Source organism: Taeniopygia guttata, chromosome 5 (assembly GCF_048771995.1).
Source record: "Taeniopygia guttata chromosome 5, bTaeGut7.mat, whole genome shotgun sequence".
NCBI classification, from domain to species: Eukaryota; Metazoa; Chordata; class Aves; order Passeriformes; family Estrildidae; genus Taeniopygia; species Taeniopygia guttata.
Window position 1 is genome coordinate 54540633 of NC_133030.1, and position 21828 is coordinate 54562460.

Sequence of the window (21828 nt, forward strand, 5' to 3'; positions counted from 1 at the left end):
AGGGCACACGGCAAGTTGAAGGAAGCATCCCTGGATGCATGACAGAAATCCAGTGCTCAAACCCATTTTAGAATATGACCCAGAGCCTTCAGGGCCTGGACCCATTAGTGGGAAGGTTGTTTTGCTTTTCAGCAGCGTACTCAGTGATGGGGATCTCTGCTCAGGGTCCCCATTCCTCCTCTCACTCCTGTCCACTGGGCGCTGGTGCAATGCAGTCCTGATTAAACAATTCCCTCCCCAGGGAAGCTTCTGGAGCTTGCTCCTTCCTCTGTGCCTGGACTGATAGGTAGGACACCCTCTTGGACCTTTGGGTATTTATTCTGTTTATTCTCAAGGTGAGAAAGTCTTCTCATGGTAGAAGGGGAAGGAAGCTTGATGCCAGGGTCCCCAGGGAGGGATGCCTGCAGGAACTGAGGGCTGGGGACAGTCACAGCAGCCCATGTCTGATGAGGGTTGGGACAGTGGCACTGAGGGGCCTCGTTAGTGCTGGCCTGTGTCAAACACCATCATCTGCCCACAATGTCAGGCAGTGCATCTTTATGGAGCAGGGCTGATGGGTGAGGTGGAAATTATGGATATGTATGCAAATAGATGCAAATTTACACTCTTCTGAGTATTCAGTAGGGCTTGTTGGCGTATTCCATAAGGAAGCAGCTATTTTAAGTTTATAATATTTTGTTCTAGTCTCTGGAAGACATAATCCCTTCTCAAAGGGCTGGGAATTCATCATTAGGTGCATCAGAGCCCTGACAAAAGTTAAAAGGCAGCATGTGGTGGTGGGACCAGCCCTTCCCTCTGGAAACAGGCAGGACAAAAGCACAAGGCAAGCAGGGAACAAGGCCACTCTGAACTCCTGGGTGCTGCGGTGAATTTGCAAATGGGGCAGAGCCAGGAGAAGTCCTGTGCTCAGGGCACACACCCCTTGGGATTTCACCTCTCCTGAGGGGGCTCCTCTACCAGTACTGGGACGAAAAGCAGCTTGCCTGGGCACGAGTCTCTGCTGCCTCTGTCAGGCTCTTGTTGCTGGGTGAAATGGTCACTGGTCAAAAGGCAGAGGAAGCCATCAGCCTGCAGCAGCTGACGTGGGGAATACCCAATCCCCACCACCCCATGGTCCTACAACCAGTTCATCACTGTGGGGAGCAGCGACGCAGGGACAGTACCCAAAAACTCACCTCACAACACACAGTCACTCCTGTGGCACGAGCCCACGGTAGATCCCCAGCCCCAGCCCTCCTGCTGACCCCACCAGGCCAGGCAGCCCTGCATGGCCAGGGCTCTGTGCAGCTCAGCAGCCCCGGTGTTACCATGGTGCCTGTGAGAGCAGCCACATCCTCCACCTGCTGCAGCCCTGCTTCCCGCCTGTGGGGGTCTTTTTGTGTTCTTTTCCCCTTTCACATCAGTTCATTGCAGGTGACTGTGTCTCCTGCAGCCCACAGGCTTTCAAATACACACACAGAGGAATTTTCTTTCTGGGGCCAATGCAGTGATGCACACTGGAGGCCACTGCACCAGGCAGACCATGACACCAGCACTGCCCACACAAGGAAAGGGCTCAAGGGTGACCCCCAGGGAGTCCCCACCTCAGGGTGAATTTCTTCCCTCCCTGGCTATTTTTGAGCCTCACTTATTAAGAGTGTGAATTGTGATGTGAGGACTGGGAGGGGTCTCGATGGCTGCATCCCCACAACATGTGCAGAAGGGGAAAGGCAAGAGAGTCTCATGGCTGCAGGCTGAGGGAGAGAAGAGACAACCCATTGGCAGCAGGACCATTGCACAGGAGGGTGTCAGGATGGTGCAGCTCCCCTGCAAGCAGCTGAGGACATCAGCTTTGTGTCCTGTCTGGTCACACAGGGATTCGAGGGTGAGCCATGGGCAGGCATGTGCTTGTAGAGCCAGACACCATCCTGGGACACATCACTGACACAGAGGGAGGCAGACCGCCCCGTGGCAGGAATCTCCACCTGGTCACCCCTACGTGTATGAGTTTGCTGCTGGTGAAGCTTCATTTTTAAAATGCATTAGCAGCTCGAGGTCACTTACAATAGAGGCTTTAATTAATGCAGAGATCAATTTTTGTCAGTGCACGAGCAGAGCACAGTCTGTACTTTTCCTTCACGAGCCACGTCCGCTCACTCGTACAGAACGCGCTGCAGGGATGGGGGAGCTCTGCAGAAACAAAATGAAGCACCAGAGTCAGTTTGTGATGCCGGGGGACCAAGAGCTGCTGGAAAAACAGCTGTATCCGTGATTGTATCCGTGATTGTATCCATGACTGCTGCACACAGACAGCCCATGGTGCAGGCAGGGCAGAGCAAAGGCGTTTGGTACATAAATGTCTCCTGGGATCCTGCCTAAACAAGGAATTTAATTCACAGACATCCTTGGTAAGCAGCACATTAGATGGGTGGTTTATGTCACTGAGGCTGTGCACGCAGGTCTCGGCACCTGATGGCTTTGTTTTGCTTCTGGTCCTGAGTGTCAGGGGTCCCCCACTGTGGCAGACTAATTCAAAATGCATTAGTGTTAATGGCAAGATCTCAGGAGTCGTTGCTTCCTAGGGTGTCAAAAGAAAAAGCAACCTGCACACTATTAATGGACACCAACTCGCAGCACAGTGCCTTCCCTTTGCATGATACAGCCACTCAGAGAAGTTGTGCAAACCCAGATTGTGGCAGAGTCCTCAAAATATCCCTGAGCCTGCGGACAGATTTGGCTCAATGAATTAATTTTCTTTCTGTCTCTTCCAGCAGGAGGTAGCAGTGGCGGGGGGCTTTTGGCAGGGCCTGGTCTCAGCGGGGTGCAGGAGCTGGTTGGGGCACTGCGGGGTGGCAGCTCTGGCCCGTCCATCAGCACGCAGGGCTCCGCACTGCTCGTCCTCACGGGACTGCAGAGCAGGGACTGCGCAAGAAACAGCAAAGGAGGCGAGGCTGAAAAAAAATCTGAGGGTTTTATCTATGAGAAAGCATCAATAAGCCTGCATGAACCTGTGCAGTCAGATGACAAAAAAGTGCTGCAGCTTATTGGGGAGCAGGGAAAATATTTGCTGCAAGGACAGGGAAGGGGCTGATTCCTTAGTCCATGTTCCTCCTCTGGCTGGAGCACAGCACTGCAGCTCCCGCTGGCTGAGCACGTCCTGCTGTCTTCTGCTCCTGTCCTCAGCTAACCCTGCCAGCAGCGCTGGCCTGAGCATCAGGCACCGCTGGGACCTGCTCTTGCCAGCGTTTGGCTTTCCTGGGCATCCCACACCAGGCCTGCAGTTGATGCCCGGTCTCATCATCACCCCCGTCCCCAAACACACGTTTAGGACATCTTGTAAGCACTGAGATCGTGCTGGCACTGTGCCTTCCCTCCTGAGGTGGTCCTGTGTCCATGGAACCCCCTCCCCTCAAGCAGAGCCCCTCCAGCCCCATGTGCTGCCCCGCCAGCACCGAGCCCAGGACACGAGAACAGCTCTGTCCCCACAGGAAGGGGCTGCCCTGCGCTGGGTGAGGGGGGCATGAGCTCCCCCATGTTAAGGGGAAGCTGAGAGGGGAGCCACATTTACAGGGGTGCAAGCAGGCAGAAGGCCGGCCAGAGCTGCTGCCACAGCATTGGAAGGCAAGGGCTGGGCAGCTGAACGCTGATTTTTGGCTTGTCCTCCTCCCCTCTGCCTGCCAGAGCCGCTTCATCCAGAGCAGATGGTGCAAACTGGAACACAAGATGCTCCAGTAGCCTGGCATGCAAGAATGCCATGTTCCTATTTGTTTTGAAATAAGTTAAACTCAGCAAGACAAGGGTTTTGGTCATGATACAACACCTTCCATTCACTAACACTTTGCTTAACTGCACCTCAAGGCGCAGTTCAGTCCCCACAGTCATCTCTTCCCTCCAACACTTTCCTGCTTCTCAGTGCTTTAGGCTACCAGTGCCAGCTCTCAAGGTTTTCACACATCTGCTTTCTCTCAGGGACGCCAATCTGGCGCTGTGCAGAACAAGGGTGCCTGCAGCACCTCCATCATTTCCACACTGAAGTGCCCTCCCTGTGGCTTAACTGTGTCAAGCACTCACCCTGCAAAGTCAAAGCCAGTTTTTATGCACCCCCCGTCTCCAGCAGACTGTACCTATTTAGGAAGCTGTTTATCCTCAGCACACCTGTTCTGTAGAAAGAGATGGTGGAAGATGAGTTTAGTTGTTGGGTGGCAAGTGATACTATGATGTATTCCAGAATACTCAGCTTTTTGGGGAAAACATCTGTGCTAGAAGTGACCAATTGTTCCAGTGAGTGGTACACCCCACTCCAGCTTCAGGACCTGATGTCATACCTCTGTGAAAATGGAATGAGGAGAGAAACAGGCAGACACCAAATTACCCTCATTCCTTGCACAGCTCAATTCCTCACTTTCAGTCATAGACTGGTAGCCTCCAGGGATAAGAAAGTGCATTGTCAGAGAATCATTTCACCTGAATTTCTGCATTTATGAAAATTTTCCTGAGGGCTCAAGAGGACTCTTTAGGTAACTAGAGTCAAAATCTGTAGGGGAAAAGATGAACTGCAAAGGGCTGTGGTGGACGACTTGGGAAAGAATTCTGCTTGGCCAGACTTAAGCAGGAAAAAAAAAGAATAATGTATTCATATGAGCAATTAATTAATTTTTCTAGAAACGTTCTCCTGCTTAAATTATAACCAAGCCCTGGCACTGCTGAGTGCTATGATTTAATGCCCCCATAATTAAAGACTTTGTTGTCATCCCAAGCCCTCACTGTGCAGAGAAAAATCAGCTCAAGAGCAGGAGAAATGTTTTTTAAAAGTCAAAGGCTGATTAGCATGAATACTTGTGAGAAGGCTTCCAGCACACAGCCCTCAAATCTCCTGTCAGCTATCGCCCCATCCCCAGGGCAGTGTGGGTGCACTTTCCCAAGCCAACTCATCCCAGTTTGCCCAGGTAGGTTTGGTCAGGCAAGGATCAGCAGGGTCCAAAACCCAGCTCGGCCTTTCCTGTGAAGGGCAAGACAAACCAAGAAGCAGTTCAGGAACACCTGGCACTCCACAAGGGATGAGGGATGCTTACCTAGGACACCCTAGAGGAGATGTTGGCACTGTCTAGCCACAGTGGGCTCTATGGTGCTCAAAGACCAGAGCATGAGGAGAGCTGTAAAAAAAAAAAATCCCTATATGAGGGACTGCACCATTCACACACCAATCCTTGAAATGTTCCTAAGCCTTTCCTTGGGAGTACTGCTTTGACAAGTGAAATATATTTTATTGTTTTATGATAGTTAAGATGCATGAATAGACCCTGCAGCCTCCTTACCATGCTTCAGCTGTAAGTAACGAGTCATATAAATCATTTAGAAGGGAATTAATAGGGCCAGTAAATCAAAACAAACCTAGGGCACAAAATTTCAGTGCTGTATTCCACCAAAAGGACTTCCATGGCTCCTGAATACTCATTCACCTTCAGAAACACGCACCTCTCTTGCAGTGCTTGGGTATGGAGCTCCAAAATACCTTCAGTTTATGTCAAATGTCCATGTGAACAAAGGGATTTACCATGAGACTGAAGCAAGTGTCAATGGTAGATTGTTTTCAGATGTCAAGACAGACGACTATAAACTTTAAAACCTCCCTCTTCTGCTTTATTGACATGTAAATTGTTCAAAAATGTTCTCACAATTCAATAATTACAAAGACTTAGACTTACATTAAAAAAGTAAAAACCAGAAAACCCCCAAAGCAGTAGTGTCCAGCTCTAACTGAGCCCCTTTATCAAGAATCTGAGAAAAAGAGCAAGTACTGTCGAACACTTAACGTAACAGGATTAAATGTTGACTAGAACACTCAGTTTAAACTAAAGATAAGTGCACGTCCTATACAGTGTTTCAGAAAAGAACATTAGCCATTGGTATATCATTAGCCCATTTAAACTGAATTTTAAATAAGTGACATCCAACTGTCATAAAATTGGCACAGAAGGCACACTAGTGTGACAATGACAAACTGGATATGCCAGCCACTGAATTAATTACAAGCTTTTAATGAAACATGGTCACAAATCTTTGAGTACTAAATGTATAATACATGGAAGCATGAGATTAAATATACACGCAAAACATCACCGCACGTGGGCCATCGCAAAATATACAGGAGTGTGTTGTGCATTTTTCTACATGATCAATACTTGATTAATAATCATGGGGTCTTCATGCAGGTGAGGATACAATTAATGAGAAAGCAGCACCCCCAGTTACACATCCTTCACGTTCCACTTTGGTAACCAATGAACAGACTGATGTTTTAGTGCGATACAGTCCCTGGGGTCAAGCAGACTCCAAGGGCAATGTGTCCACAAGAAGGCTTGCTAGCTAAACAGCGTAGTGTGTCCTTACACCAAAAACCCAGGAGAAACAACTTCTCAGGAGGAGAAAGGCAGGAATGAGGAGTACAGTTTTTTTCACAGCAGTATTTTAAAAGCCCTGACTAATGACTGATGAGGACTAAAAGCAGGGAATGGTAAAGAGATAACTGTCAGTAGTCCTATGTACAAGACTAAAAAGTTGGTAGAAAGATAGAAATACAGTTATGCAGCTGTATATGTAATGGCTAAATGAATTAAAAGGCCACAAAACTATAACCAGCTTTTCTTTGACTTCCTGGTGATTCTACTGATGTTGGAAACTACCTACAGCTTCCTACCATTCTCCTTAAGATTTAGGAAAGAAACAGTTACAGGAAAAAGGGAAAAGTGTATTCATCTGAGGATGTAACTAGCCCTGCTCACATTTCCTATTTAGAAGTCCAAATTCTGTCTAAAAGGATTTCCTGCTAATCAGACATTACATCATTCTATAGAAAAATAATATTCCTGATATTGTAGCAACATTATCAGTAACTCTATTTCTCTTTCACCATAAGAATAAGACTATTTACTGGTGGCCTTAAATGCTCCTATGCAATAAAACTGTATCACAGCTGTGCAGAAAGGAATCAACCGTAACCGAGCAGTGAACAATTCTGCATAAAAAGCTCAACCGCTATTAGTAAAGAATTTTCTTCATTTCCATAGTTTGTATCTACAATCTGGATATATAATTATTCTTGTACAACCCTAGAGAGTCTGTCAGTCTTGGCACTAGCATCTGAGGCGGCTTTGCCCTGCTGTTGAACACCAAGGAGCAGTGGGTGACAGGAGCCGGAATGGCGAGAGCGGTGGCGTTACGCATCACAGGTCGACTGGTCCAGTCCATCTAGTGTAAGCTGATTCCTATGAGGAGAGTTGGGACTTGGGGGACCACTTGGATTTGAGCTGTTAGATGGAGTAGAGTGTTTGGTGGAGTCTGAATCAGGCTGTTAATGAGAAACATTAAAGAATTATGTTTACTTGAAGTGAATTCTTTACACTCAAAAGCTTTCAAAGGCACTCAAAAATGAGGATGAGCAACATCTACGAAGCAGTGTGCATTAGATTAATTCCACAGTTAAACATTCCACTTCCATTACCATCAACAGGCTCTAGCGCAGTCCCAAAGGTGACCTTCTAACACAATTGGAATTATGGTAAAGTATGTGGAAATTGCTACATCTCTGGCTCCTCTCCTTTAGCCATTGCAAAGCTTTCCTGATGGAATGCATCTATTTGTTCATAATTTACCAGCCTGCAATTTTTATAGCCCAGGAGTAGCTTTATCTGCCCATGTAAATATATAAAAACTATGGTCAAATCATCTTCAGTTTGGTGAGGAGGAATGAAACAAGCATTATGAACTGTTTAAAAAACAGCAACAAGCCTGTGACGTGCCTGACAAATGAGTGAAGGCTGCCAAGAATCTGTCTGGAGATCTGGAAACAGAATATACTTAGTGGGTACATCCTACGTCAATATCTAATAAAGACTATCCACAGTTATTTCCCCAGTATGAGATTACTTGTTGGATATTTGCCTTCACAGGCTGGTCTCACTTCCACAGGTTGGCTGGCAAGTTTCCCACTATTTTGGTGTGTTACAATTCTGAGCACTGCACAGATTCACAGCTAATGAAATACTGCACACAAAAAAAAACCCCCAAACCTGTTACCACTGCAGCAAGTTGTTTTCAAGAAAGGGAAATATATACTTAGCAAATAGATTGAAAGGTAACATCCTTCAAGAATGCTGTTCAGAAGATTTTGCATGGCTTGAACAAAAATAAGATAATCTACAACAAGATTATCCTAACATGATCCAGTTCATAAAGTCAAAAGCCATGGTAGAAATAGTATAAAGCCAAAAGGTGTTATTAGACCCTCTTTCTAGTTTCAAACTATTATTTTTTTAAGTTTAACAAGTCATAAAAAATTGTAAGTGTTACCAAAAAGAGAAAACATTGTAAAAAAATCCCTTTTGAATCTCTCATTAGTCATGCCTACAAACAATCACCATTAGAGCACGGACTATAATGGAGTTTGGGAAGGGTGAGCAGAATAACTAACATAGTCCACAGTAACCACCTTTGAAAACCAAGCCTGTTTCAAAAATACTCATGTTTAGAGATCCCCACTTTCATGTGCTTTTAATGGCTAACTGAAGGTTACAAAGGAAAACAGATCACAGGAGCCATCAGAACTCTGGACTTGGCATGTGCTAAGGCATCCAGCAAAAGTCTGGCTTCACAAAAACATGGTTTAAAATTCAGAGCATTATATGGGCCTGCAATTTGGTACCAAAAAGCACTAAAAAATATCTTAATCAGGGACTTTGCTTCCCAGGAATAATTCCTAACACTTTCCTTGCACAGACAGTGCTTTGCAAAGCTTGGCAGAAAACACATGATAAATCACAGATATAAAAATTATGTATCTTCTCCACGTCCAGGAACATCAGTTTTCTAGAGCCAGGGCATTTTAAGTTTGGTGACTACTGGCACATACTCTTATTCTTGCTAAAAGCAGTTTTATGTATTAGAAATTTGATTCTTTCCCAAGTTACATGACAAAAAGTCTTCCTTAAGACAGCACAGAAAATTATCTAACTAGTCATATTACTTTGCTATTCTATACTAATATCCCAGAGAACATTTTTAGGAACTTTGAGGACATTTCATCAATTAGTCAAATTTCCGTTGCCTATAAAGCTTAATCAAAGACATTACACTGCTTAAAATACCACCATAAGAAGATTGTCTCACAGCTTTGCTTTTGTGCTGGTATATCTAACTTGCAAACATGTATTACAAGCTGGGAAAAACACTTATGGAAAGAAAACATCTCCATAAACATCTCTATGAAGTATTTCCTTGGGAATGTAATTTATTGGAAAAAGAATCTACGTCAGCAGGATATCGTAGATCTCCGTGTACAGAAGCTGTTTTACCTCTTTGTCAAACTCCTGGTCAGGGTCGGACATGCTGCGGGAAGGCATGGCTGCTCCCACATCGCTGCCACCTGGAGAGAGAAAAGGACACAAGGCAGTTTACAGCTCCTGTTGGCATCACAGATTGCAGCTCAGAAGTGAGCAGCTTGCTCCCAGCCTTACTTGATGAGGGCCATGAGATGTAGGTTTTGTTTCTCTGCTGCTGCTGCTGCCGTGACAGGTTAGCTGAAGATGGACAGGATTTTTCATCCTGGGCAGGAGGTAGGACACTCTACAGTGTAAATGAAACACCTTGTTAGCCAGCAACAAAAGCTATCCAAGAAGAAGCTGTTACTCATGAAAACTTTACTGTGCTTTTGAAGCTATTACAACCCAGTGTTGGTAGAAAAACTGAACTTACTTGACCACATCCACATATTTTCAGTAACAGACACAAACCCTGAGAAAGACAGAGAAAGAACTAAGCCCCATAGCAGCCACTGAACCCTGTCAGCCAGCAAACCCTCTATGAAGGGACAGGACTGCATTAACAGCTCTGCTTTCCTTCCTCCTCCTGCTGAAATGACAAATGCCTGACCCACATCTGGGCTATGTGAGAAAGACAAGAGAAAGCCTGACTAGCAGCTCTAGCACAGATGATACATACAGAAAATAAAAGTGTATCTTCATGTCTTCATCTTGTAGATTTAACACTAAAATAGCTCATAAAATGCTGTATTAGTTAAATACAAAATAAAATTAATGCTATAAAGCACTGCAAGTCGCATGCATTTTAGTTACCTCCACAGCATTAGTTTTTTCCCCTTGTTATTGCTCTAGAATTGGTGAAGTGCCACAAGCATACCATATTCCAGTTCCTAACAGTTTGTAGCTACTCCTACCCTTGCTAGGGAAGCAGAGGAGGGACAGGAAGAGGAAGAAAGCAGAAGGGAGCCTTGCAGTGAGGAATGGTCACTCTGGAGAGAGATTTCAGCTGAGATAGGGCTCATGTGATAGACGTGCTCAAAGCCTGTTGGGGGTGATACCAAGAGCAGAATGTTGAGAGGATGAGGGGAAAGGAAATTCATTCTGTTGTTTTAAGACAAACAAGAAAAATGAAGGAGGAGAAACTGATTATATACAAAACTGCTAACAAGCTCCTGGCAATGATACCTGTCTTTCAGTGTCTCATTCAAAGTCAGCTAACAGTATTTCCTTGCACAAGATTTAGAAGCATTGCACAGCAGGAAGGTTCACCTTTCTCAAAAGGATTTAAAGAAGAATTTGGTACAGGGATAATACTTGAGCCCATCCAGCTCATCTTCACAGCTTTTGTGAGCAAGAACAAATGCACATATGTATCCCCTCCTTATAAATGTATTTTACCAGTGGGAGGTCCATGAGGACCTGCATTCCATCTCCTGGTCCCATGTGAGCCACGTGGTTGAAATTTGTTGGGTTAGAAATCATCTTTGACCTTAGCTCAGGGTCTCTAAGCATTTCCCTAAAAAACAAGAGTGATTTTTACTATTAGCATTCCCAGTCTCTGCATGTCATCATGTATATTCAGTTGTTTTTTATAAATAAATTCTTACCGCCTTTGCTGTAACCGCTCTTCCTCAGGAACCTTAAATACGAATCTTCTTTTGCTCCTGGTTCGAAGCATTTGCTTCTTGCTATTGTCAGAGGTTTCTGGTACACTGAGGCCAGCTCCTGCTGTAACATCACAAAGTAATTTCACACACAGAGGTACAGGCTGACCCAGACACACTCAACAGAAGTTTAATCTCGTGCAAAGGTAACATGGTGAAAATGAACCAGTTAGAATGAGTTCCACATTTCTACCCTTGTTCAGGACTCACCTGAAAACTTGTTCTTGAAATATATTAACCTTGGTGGCTCACAGTTAAGGAGGTTCAGTGTGCCATCCATGTTTAATGGTCTGATCTGTTTTGAGGAAGGAGACAGAAAATTACCTCAAGTCTAGCATACACTCTGAAGAAACACCTCATTTGAAAGTAACCCAATTAAGTTCAGTATTCAAAGAAAATTACTTACCCTTCGCAGGCCAATAGTCTGGACCCATTCCATAGTGTTAACATCAAACACATCAACACCATACTCGCTATACACTGTTACATATGAAGAATTGCAACCTGCATTCATAGAAAACAAACAGAAAACTCTAATGTCATTCCAGTAGTGCAAAACTGACAAACATTTGAACAGATTTCAACAGTTACAAGTTTTCCACTATGTGCAAGATATATTTTAGAACACACGTTCAAAGCCCCAGTTTCAAACAGATTTTTTTGTGAGAATAGATTTGCTAACGACAACTACCAGCATTATGGAAATATTTAAATTTGACTCTCAGTATTTTTTAAAACTTCACATTGCCATTTCATGAAATTGCAAAATGGCATCTGAAGTTTTCAGATGCATACAAATGCTAGGTGGTAAGATCTGAGCAGCTAGCTTTGCTATGGATTACTTCACTTCAGAAGAAGCAAACTAACTACACATCTGCTGAGTACAGAGGAGATGAGAAAGCCACCATCTGTGAGCTGGGCCATGAACTCATGATGCAGATCTGCTCTCAATTTCCTTCCTCTTTTGCTTACAATTTTCTAGCTTTAGATATTCATGTATGGGTTACTTTCATCAAGTCAACAGAAAAATGTCACAGTGCTTAAAGCCCGTAACTCATTTTCTCTTTTCAACTTTTTTTTTTTTTAAAGCATAAAAGGCATCAGCAGACAAGTTTATTTTAGGTCAAACGAAAAGCAGAGATCTCTAGAGCTTTGTATCAACATGGTTCTGCTCATGTAAAGACTGTCTCCTGATGTAAAAAGCAGTTACTAGAAACTTAAGGGACTTAATAGGGAGAAGATGCTTCAATGAACAAAATGAAAATAACCCAGTAGGACACTAAACACATCACAGAATCTTCTTAGAAGAACTGAAGTACAGCTGTGGTGCTGTTTTTTTAAATTCATTAAAAGAATGCCTTGGACAGCTATCATAAAAATGTAACACAAAAGTGATTTATGGTCAAGCATCTATCACATGTGGTCTTAGTTGGCTTGGATGTTCAAATCAAGAGGGACAACCGAGCATCAGGCAGAAACACCATCTGTAGCCAAGGCTGGCACTTGCCAGTCAGAGCTGATGAGCTTGACCAGATCTCAAGTGGTTCCCAGAGAGTCTGTGCCTGCCAAGCTCCAGCCTCCAGAGCAGCTGGCTCCAAGGCTTTGCACCAGGCTGCACGGGAGCCACACAGCCCCAGGACACCCAGGCTCAGCACAGGGCACCAGCACCAGGCTGCTGCAGGGGCAACCCCGACGGGCCAGCCAGGGTAACAGCTGGGCTAGTGCTCACCCTGCCCTCCCTGGGGCAAGGGCACTGAATGCCCCACACAAATTCTCTGTTTTAGCCCAAAACCTCTCTACAAGATGGTGTTTTACCACAGCAGAATCACTTCCACTTTGTTGGTCTTTCCTATGAAGACTGGCTAAAAGTGCTGGAGCTGTTCTCAGCCTGGAGAAGACTCTGGGGAGACTTCACAGCACCTTCCAGTACCTAAAGAGGCTACATGGGAGCTGGAGGGGGATTTTTTACAAGGGCATGGAGTGATATAACAGGAGAAATGACTTCAACCTGAGAGTGGGTTTAGACTAGATATTAGGAAGAAATTCCTTATTGTGAGGGTGGTGAGGCACTGGTACAAGTTGCTCATGGAGATGTGGAAGAAGCTCCTCTACCCAGGCTAGTGTTTAAGGTCAGGTTGGATGGAGCTTTGAGAAATTGGTTTAGTAGAAGGTGTCCCTGCCCATGGCAGGGGAGTTGGAACTAAGTGATCTTTAAGATCCCTTCCAACCAAACCTTTCTGTAACTTTACAACCTCCTGATAGGATAGCTAAACCCACCATCACTACTGACAGACACCAGGACTAAGGAGGGAGGACAAGTCTAATGAAAAGGGAAATAATTCAGTTCCCTCTGACAGCAGAAAATGTTTCTGCTTCTACAGAAACAGCCCAAGGCCAGCACCACTCAGGACTGCACATACAAGAATGTTACAAAATAGTTTACAGTAAGAACACTTCTAATAATAACAGACAAAACCATTAACTAGCAATTTTAGTTTGCTGAAATGCAAAAAACTGTAAAGCTGATTAAGGAAGTGGAAACATTAGGCGTAGCTAATAATGTTTTAAAGTAAATTTGCCACTACATTGTTTCCTTGGGACTTTGCTTCAGACTACTGTACAGAACTAGGTCAGAGTAAAGTAAGCAAACAATTTCAGTTCAAATCAAATACAATTAAACACATTCCTATTAGGGCCTGGCCTGATCAAACCAACTCCTTGCTATACTACTTAAACAAAAAGCTATTTATTTCCTTCATTCATTCAAAAAAATTTAATTGCTATTTGAGCTTCAAATAGAAATACCAGATTTATCAACTGCCTTTGACTACTGAATATTGAAAAATGCTCTGCATGTGCCTCTATTCTACTAAGGTGATAACCAATGCTCCTGAAACAAACAGAGTGGTTCAAATATTACCCTCTACCTATACTATTTTTGGATATTGTCCCCCTAAAATTAAAAACCAAAAGGAGAAAATTTTTATCTCTTATTTCTTTATGAATCTTTAGACTTGCAGTTACATTTCTTCTTCAACTTTCTATTGTACTTTCAGTACAGTACACAGAAGACACCCTGCAGGCAACTGGACTTCTGCTCTCTAGGTGAACAAAAATCTTTATAGAATTTCACAGACAGGTACTCTTGCACTGTCCTGCATCCAGGACTACTCTCTGTAAAAATTATTTTGCATTCTACTAATTATTCTTCTGTGTTGTGTAGTAAGACAGAGCATTTCTTGCAGCATCCAGGATCTCCAAGTCCAAACCTATCACCAGGAAGAACCATGTATCTGTTAACTCATCAAAACTTAAATTCGATATTCAGAGACAAACTGAAGCAAAACCGAATACAATGCTGAGTATTTTTTGACAAGTAAAGCAGCAACAGGGATATGGCAACAGAAAAACATATACATACTACAGGCAACAGGAGTTGCAGGCCACATTAGTTCCTGCATGCGTGACCTTCGACCTTGCGAATCGACGTAAACTCCCATATGGCTGAAGCAAAGCAGGTATTCCTCATTACTGAGCTCCACAGCACAAAGGGCATCAAAAGACTGCTGTGAGAGGAAGATAAGCGAGGGGTCATTAGGATTTACCAGGTTTATAGATTGTCCATCTCCCTGGATGGTCAACAGAGAGAACCCAGACTGGTAGCCAACACAGAGCTTGTCCTTGAACACTGTCATCCACTGTACAATTCCTGGAGCTAGAATTTCACTGAATTTTTTGTGGAAAGGTTTAGTTCTGTGAATTTCATAGCAAAAAACCTGTCGTTTGACAGCCACAAACAAACAAGTAGAAGAAGTCTTCTTTAGCGTTCCAGTTGTAATCAATTGGCAGCCTTTAGTTTCTGCAAGCTTAATGTCAAAGTTCCCTTCTGACCCATCCAGAGAGGCCCAGGGGTAAAGGTGGACATGATGGTTCCGACCACAGATGAGGATGATGATTTTTTCTTTGGGAGCAAGCTCTATCTGGTACACCTTCTTGCAGTCAGCAGCTCGGACTATCACTGCAGAGGAAACAAGAGCTGGCATAAGTTAAACAGGAAAATCACCAGGCTCAGAAACACTGCAGTGCTACATAGTGATAGCTGAAAATTAATCTAAACACAGACATGTACCAGGTGAGGAAGAGCACTTATTACACATGTTTGATTCTCTGTTACTAATTCTCAGAGCAAACAATGAAACAAGGCATTCCTGTAATCTTCTCTATTCATAAAAAAATCTCAACAACACTTTGTGGGAAAATGCTTCTTAACATGTAGGATAAACTGAGAAATTTCTTTATATAATTGTATCTGTACCATCTGTACAGTGAAAGATGCTGCATCTTCAGAAGTGGGTTCCACCTCCAGGAAAACATCAGCATTTTTAGTAAATTTTGGAGGACAACCAAATTAGCAGAATACACAGACAAGAAATAGAAAGTATTTAATCCTGAAAAGTGAGGAGACAAAATGCTGTACTGTTGGCAGATCTCTCAGCCAGGTACAAAAGCAGTACAGTAAGGGGGTGTAAAACACATATATGGAAAGGCAGAAAAATGCTCTTTGTGATGGGGAAAGAATGGAAAGGATGAGTAGGAATGGGCTTAGGCTGCAGGAAGAGAGGTTCAGGACAGGCACCACGAAAATTCAGAACAAGGACTAGCCAGGCTACCCATGGGGAGTTTTGCTATTTGCATTCTTTTAAAGCAGGGTTAAAAGCAGCTAGGGGGGCTGGGTACAATGTGTGCTCTCTGGGGATCTTGGCTATAGAACTTTCAAGAATGTAGTGAGTATTTAATGGGGTACAAAAGAAGAGCAATTATAAACTAGGAAACTTAATAAGCATAAATCAATAAAATTAAATTGCAACTTTCATTTTTCTGCTAGCTGAATGCATTAAAAATATTTGTGAACTGTAGTTAAAAAAAAGGAGAACACTTCATTGGAAATTCTTTGCGTTTTTTCAGTAACAGTTGAGTAATGTAGTCAAAGTTACCAAATACTTTAAACTTGGCAATAAGACTTTAGCTGTTTAAATCACAAAGTGCTGTTGTGGTGTATGTGAATAAATAGATGAAATGTCTGAAGAAATGCTCTATGAAATAACTGGCTTTGCCACAGAGAAATGGTTTCCTTCCTAGCTCCAACTCCAGCTTATTTGTCAAGAATTAAGCAATATTCTAACCAAAGACCTTTGCTATAAACAGTTGGCAGTTAATTAACACAAAAAATTACAAGTGCCATAAAATGAAAAACAGATTACGATTTATAAAAATGCTATTAACACACAGAAGTGCTAAATATCTCTTAACTTAAAACCAAAACTGATAATTAATTTTCACATTTACATATAACACGGTGATGCAGGTAATTGTTCCTTTAGGAAATGACCTTTCAAATTAAATTTACAACTTTCTTTTATGCAAGAATCTGTACTGGAATTCCTGGAATTATTTGCATCTCAAGTTATGTTTATATCTAACTACTTAAAGAATTATGACCACTGGAAGTTTACTCAAAGGAATGGCATTCATTACTCCTAAAAAGAATTCCAAATATCTGCTGTCTCCATGTATAAAGCAGTTCCTACTGGAATTGGGCAATGTCTTATTCTAAACAAGGAGAATTTTCTTTTGACCCAAAACCAAATCCCTGATATAATTCAATTTTGGAAGTCAAGTAAGTCTTTAAAAACTTATATTCACTCTTTATTTTACATTGAAATGCAAGCTTTAGCATGAGTAAAATCCAACTTTCTAATAGCCACAAACTAAATTACAAAGAAAAAGGAATTGAGAAAATCACTGACAAGACTAGCACCCCAAGATACTTTTGCTTTGGACACCATTGGTTTTCAAGAGAATGTGAGTGGTTGTCAAATTTCTGGAAGAAACAGACACGACATGGAGGCTTTAAAGGGAAGTCTACAAACTTTGTGTGTGCTGTGCACGCTCTGTGTGCTGAAGCATTTTGATACCTGCTGTGGGAACACAGCTAAGGTGAGAATGTGTCAGAATATGCCCAGTAACTCATCCCTTTAATTTCAGCCAGTCATCTGAATGTAATGATAATGACCAAATTAGTGCTTATATCTCACATTCACTTTTCCTTCTCATCGTTTAACTGAGTGCTTAATACTTACTATACATGAAAGGCTGTTGTGCAACCTATATTACAGCAGCACTAAAAGTTATGGAGCTCATTATTTTGTATGTAATTACTGCATGCATTATGGCCTAACTTACCATCACGGGTCACCTCTATCACATACAGTCCTTCTTCTGAACCAATTGCTATTCTATCTCGATCTAAACCAAGAGGGAAAAAAAGGCCATTAATTCAGCTATGCTTGGTCTTATCTTCAAAACAGGCTGTTTGTTTTGAACAGCTGAAAAAATTTCTGCACTAACAGATTTTCACCAACAAATCAATTTTGCTTGAGTTCACACAGTCTGTCAAAAGCATGCTAAGTACCATATTGCTAAAACAACCCGCTGAACAACTCAACAATATTATTTTCTCCAAGTGGATGAAGAAACCTGAATATCAATGCAAGATTAGCATTTTTCGCCCATTATTAAATTCCTATGAAGGAATTCAGCTGAGGAATTAATTTCAAGATGTCAGTGCTCTCATTATAAAAGCCCATCTAAAAGTTCCAACCTTTATACACTGATAAAAGTTAAAACAAACATACCTACAATAGCAGCAGCTAAACTTGCTTTAATAAGAGGCAGTGTACTGTCATAGGCTTCTTGTGGAATATGCACAACCTGGTTCCTCAGCCTGTTTTTGAGCAGGATAGACTGCAACCCTTCTAGGATTCCAACCCACTTTCTCTTTTCATTCTCATTTTCTGTCAGGATCAGTAGAGAACAAGACTTTGAAGGCAAACCTAAGAGAGAAGCTGTCACCTTTAAACAGAGAGAGAGACAGTGAAATTAGTTAGAGTAATAAAAGCTGTTTTTATCACACAGAACTGTGAAAATAAACGACACTTTCTCATGACAATGTAATGATGTATGCAAGGGACATACACAACACAGTTAATACAGCCACAGTGCTTCAAAAAAATCGACCAAAAAACAACCACTGCAGAAGCCACAGTGGCTTTGCTTAGAAGTATTCAGCCTTGCTTAAATATTCTGAATCCTAAAATATGGGCAGGGAATGCTACAATAATCAATGGATGGCAGTAAAAGGCTCCTTCCTGCTCTGAACCATTGCTTGTCCTGATCCCTCCCTGCCACCCAACCATAACTTACTGAGAGTGACACACATGCTTTATGAGCCTGATTTAAACCCACAGGCATTGCTATCATCAGTTCTAGATTTTGATATCTAATTTTCCAAATATTTGTCCAGGGGAAGAGCACATCATATCTGCATTCAAAGCTCTGGAGGAAAGCAATATTTGAGACTGAAGTACTGCATTCTCTCATGCCCCTGTGTTAAAAGAAAATCACTATGGTTCACTTAATTTTCAGTTAAATCATCCCATAGATCTCAAAGCAGAATTTGTTTTAAGTAGAAAAGCTATCCAGGAACTTCTGTTGCCTAAAGAATGTATGCAGTAATTCTTAATATTTTGGGTTTTTGTACTGCATGAAGAGACTAAAGGGTTTATGTATCATGAGAACCATACTTTCAGCCACAAACAGGCCAACAGCTAGGTCAGCCCTTACTACAGACTCCAGTAACAGCAGTTAAACAGAAGAAAAGCAACAAAAGGTGTAAAAGTGCAAATCTGAAGGCTGTAACATGGAATATCAGACTTTAGCCTACATGCTGTTATAAGACAATCATTGTAAGGATGGATGTTGTGGTAATGCAGCACACACATACACACAATTCCTGGAAGAGTGAATGAAACAGTAACACTCATCTTGAAGATAAAATATATCTGAAAGTAAACTTGGGACAATAGGATGTCAAAGACAGAAGTTGAGAAGTAAGATAAAGGTGGAGGTGAAGGGAGGTAGGGAAAGAACGGAGTAGTTGCAACTGCTCATAGCTCTTACTACCCTGCATAAAGGTTTGCTCCTGTCTAAACTGTAACTAAGCATTAATATTTTAAAGACAGATGGAGGCATAATGGGTAATGTTTAGAAAACAAAACAAAACCAGATTCCAGCAATTATTTTCCCTTTGAAGTATATATTACTCCTCAATCTATTGAAGCGGGCAACTTACATATAGTAAAATGCAAGAAAAAAAAAGCGAGCAGTTGGTCATAATATACATTGCATTATTCATAATACAAAAATCCATTATCTGCTACAAAACTCAAGGCTTCTTGACTTGGACTGCTAAGCTGTGGGAGCACTCCACTACAGCCAACTCTTACACTATTATTAGAAATGTGTATCAATGGTAGAACTTAAGACTGCAGTGTCTGAATGTCAGCATGACCTAACATCCAGCTTCAAAAACTGGTTACCAAGGAGAAATGTTTGAATCTGAGACAAATTCTTACTCTTCTTGAATTCATGGGGGGTCAGAGGTGGGAGCACTTTAGTGTTTGGCAGCATTCTGGTATTGTTTTCTGATGGTAGAATATCCAGAAGAAATGAAAATCTGTCTTTTGTAGGCCATCAATACCACCATGTGTTATGTGCAATGACACATACAAAAGAAGGACCACATTTTTACACAGATGACATGAATTAACAGTTTAAACTGTTCTGTACAAGCTACTTTATGTGACTGTGTCAGCAAGATGCAGATCTAGAACTAAATGAAACTGAGATGAGACTCTCCCGATCAGGTTTAGTGGCGTCCAGTTTTAGAAATTCCTACTTTTGAAGGAGGACAAAGAACTGAGAAAATAGGTTTAACTCAGCATCTTCTCTGGTCCCCCACCTAAGTGGATATAGTCACACATCATGTTTGTTCATACTTCCAGTTAATTCATCACATCTCTTTAGCAGGGGATAGTCTGATCAAACCATGGAGGTATATCAAACCACACAAGTATTTTTACACAGGGTTATTTGACAACAATTATTTTTATTATTTAGATGCCCTTTCAGTTAAAAACTGCAGGCAGAAATTAGAGCAGGAAGTCAGGCAGGCTGAACTGTATGGATGCCTTGTTCTTAAATAAATGAACCATCATTCTGCACAGCATATTTTTTCTCCTCAGAAGTCCTTTCCTACAGTATTCCATGTTTGCTAATTTAAGAAGAGAGCAGGGAGATAGAAACTAAAAAACCCAAAAGCCAAAATACAAACAAGAGAAAACTTAGGGTAAAGGTAGTAGTAAACCAAAGTATGAAAATTCATTGCAGAGCATATTTTTACCAAAAAAAAAGAAAAGCAGAGACACAGAGGCAGACAAGTAGTAAAGACAATTCCCAAGTAAAATCCTGAAAGACCAAATGATAGGGACTGCAACTGACTGACAGCTCTTTGCGTTCCATGTTTTCCTGACTTGATTCTAAATTGGTAAAGATCAGAGAAGCAGCAAACAGTGAGTTTCTGTATTCAAATGTAAGGGACTATAGATCCTGGCTAATAATGTATTGTTTTCTAAATTTTAGAATTCCAGATTTAATATGATTCACACAAAATGTAGGAATTAAGTTCCTGTTGTTAAAAATGAAACAGAGCATTCATATAGAACATACACTAAAGGGGGTATTATAGCTCAGTTAATTATTTTATTTTATTTTGTTTTTCTTCTCCTATACTTAAATATGAAATTCAGGAAACTACATCAGTTTCAGAATATCGTGTTACAGCATTGGTTCCTAAAGCAAGAACAAACAGAATCTGGTAATACCAATGGATAAAGAGAGAAAATATACTGAATTATAATCAGGAAAATAAAAAAAGTGACAAACTTTATATATAATGAAGCAGCTAAAGAAGAACTTCATTCTTTACATTTTAGTTATAAGAGGAACACTATATTGCTTTTCTACATATATCAGCAGCCCTTGTAAATTCTTACACTTATACCTAACTTAATCAGCATTAGATATGGACAGCATTTGCCATTATCAAAACTAAACACTGGTATTTAAGTGGTATTTTCTGGAAGAGTATTTCATACCCTGAATATACAAGGGATGTCTTTCCGTGTTGCGTGTATTACATCTGACGCTAGGACAGAGCTCACACAAAAATCTTCATCTCTAGTGAGAAAAGAGAACAGGAATATCACATACAAGCACATACACAGAATATTCAGCAAAATCTAATTGGTATCACCACTGTTTCAATAGGCTGCAATCTCCTAACACCGCACAGAGGTCACAACTGCTTTGTTATGCTCTAACCATCCTTGACCCAAACAACTCACAAGCCTCAGTTATGTCTCTACAGCATCTGGTACGTGTATCTCAGTCCACCTGAAGTAAAGCGGGGTGGCTTTGTGTAGTTTTAGTGTCTAACCACACCTATTCTACAATTAGAAGCAAGAATATTGCTCTTCCAGCCCAGCAGACACATTAGAAATGAATAATTCATACCTCAATGTGTAGCAAGAGAGGGGCCTTTGGAAAAAAAGAAAAATCACATAAAAAGCTCTTGGCAACATAATTATAGTTTGTGGGTTTCAAATAAGGGTTTTCAAAACAGCTAGATTTTATTCTCTATTACAGTAAAATAAACAGACATCAGAAAAACTTTTGCATTTTAGAGTGCTCCACCCCAGAGGGCTTGTCTACACTAGCCTTTTTAAACTGAATTTGACCAAGTTGATCACCATAATTGCCAATTTTAGTGCAAAGATGACACTAATGTCTGCAACTTGCCCATGTTAGAATTCATAGCTGTGATGGTTAACATCTATTAAAAACATCTGAGAACCCTCAGATGACAGCCTCAAAGGGGCAGCCACAATAAGCAGATAAAGCATGGGACA

The 21828-nt window shown here is 41.8% G+C and overlaps 1 protein-coding gene across 14 annotated transcripts in view; it reads right to left on the reverse strand.

Annotated features, from left to right (window-relative positions):
• Positions 1–5594: 5594 nt before the first annotated feature.
• CDC42BPB (CDC42 binding protein kinase beta) overlaps positions 5595–21828 on the reverse strand; it is a 90989-nt gene continuing 74755 nt past the window's right edge. For 6 of the 14 annotated variants that reach the window (XM_030275044.4, XM_030275038.4, XM_030275037.4 and 3 more), the window contains 12 exons: positions 21016–21097; positions 17656–17872; positions 17204–17266; positions 14382–14978; positions 11367–11464; positions 11171–11255; positions 10904–11024; positions 10695–10812; positions 9730–9768; positions 9492–9600; positions 9330–9400; positions 5595–7327 (listed from right to left, as the gene is read on the reverse strand). In XM_030275044.4, the coding sequence (XP_030130904.2) occupies positions 7196–7327; positions 9330–9400; positions 9492–9600; positions 9730–9768; positions 10695–10812; positions 10904–11024; positions 11171–11255; positions 11367–11464; positions 14382–14978; positions 17204–17266; positions 17656–17872; positions 21016–21097 (1732 nt within the window). In that variant the 3' untranslated portion in view covers positions 5595–7195. The remainder of the gene's footprint in view (positions 7328–9329; positions 9401–9491; positions 9601–9729; positions 9769–10694; positions 10813–10903; positions 11025–11170; positions 11256–11366; positions 11465–14381; positions 14979–17203; positions 17267–17655; positions 17873–21015; positions 21098–21828) is intronic. The other 8 variants (XM_032748886.3, XM_030275041.4, XM_030275043.4 and 5 more) reach the window with 3 other exon arrangements.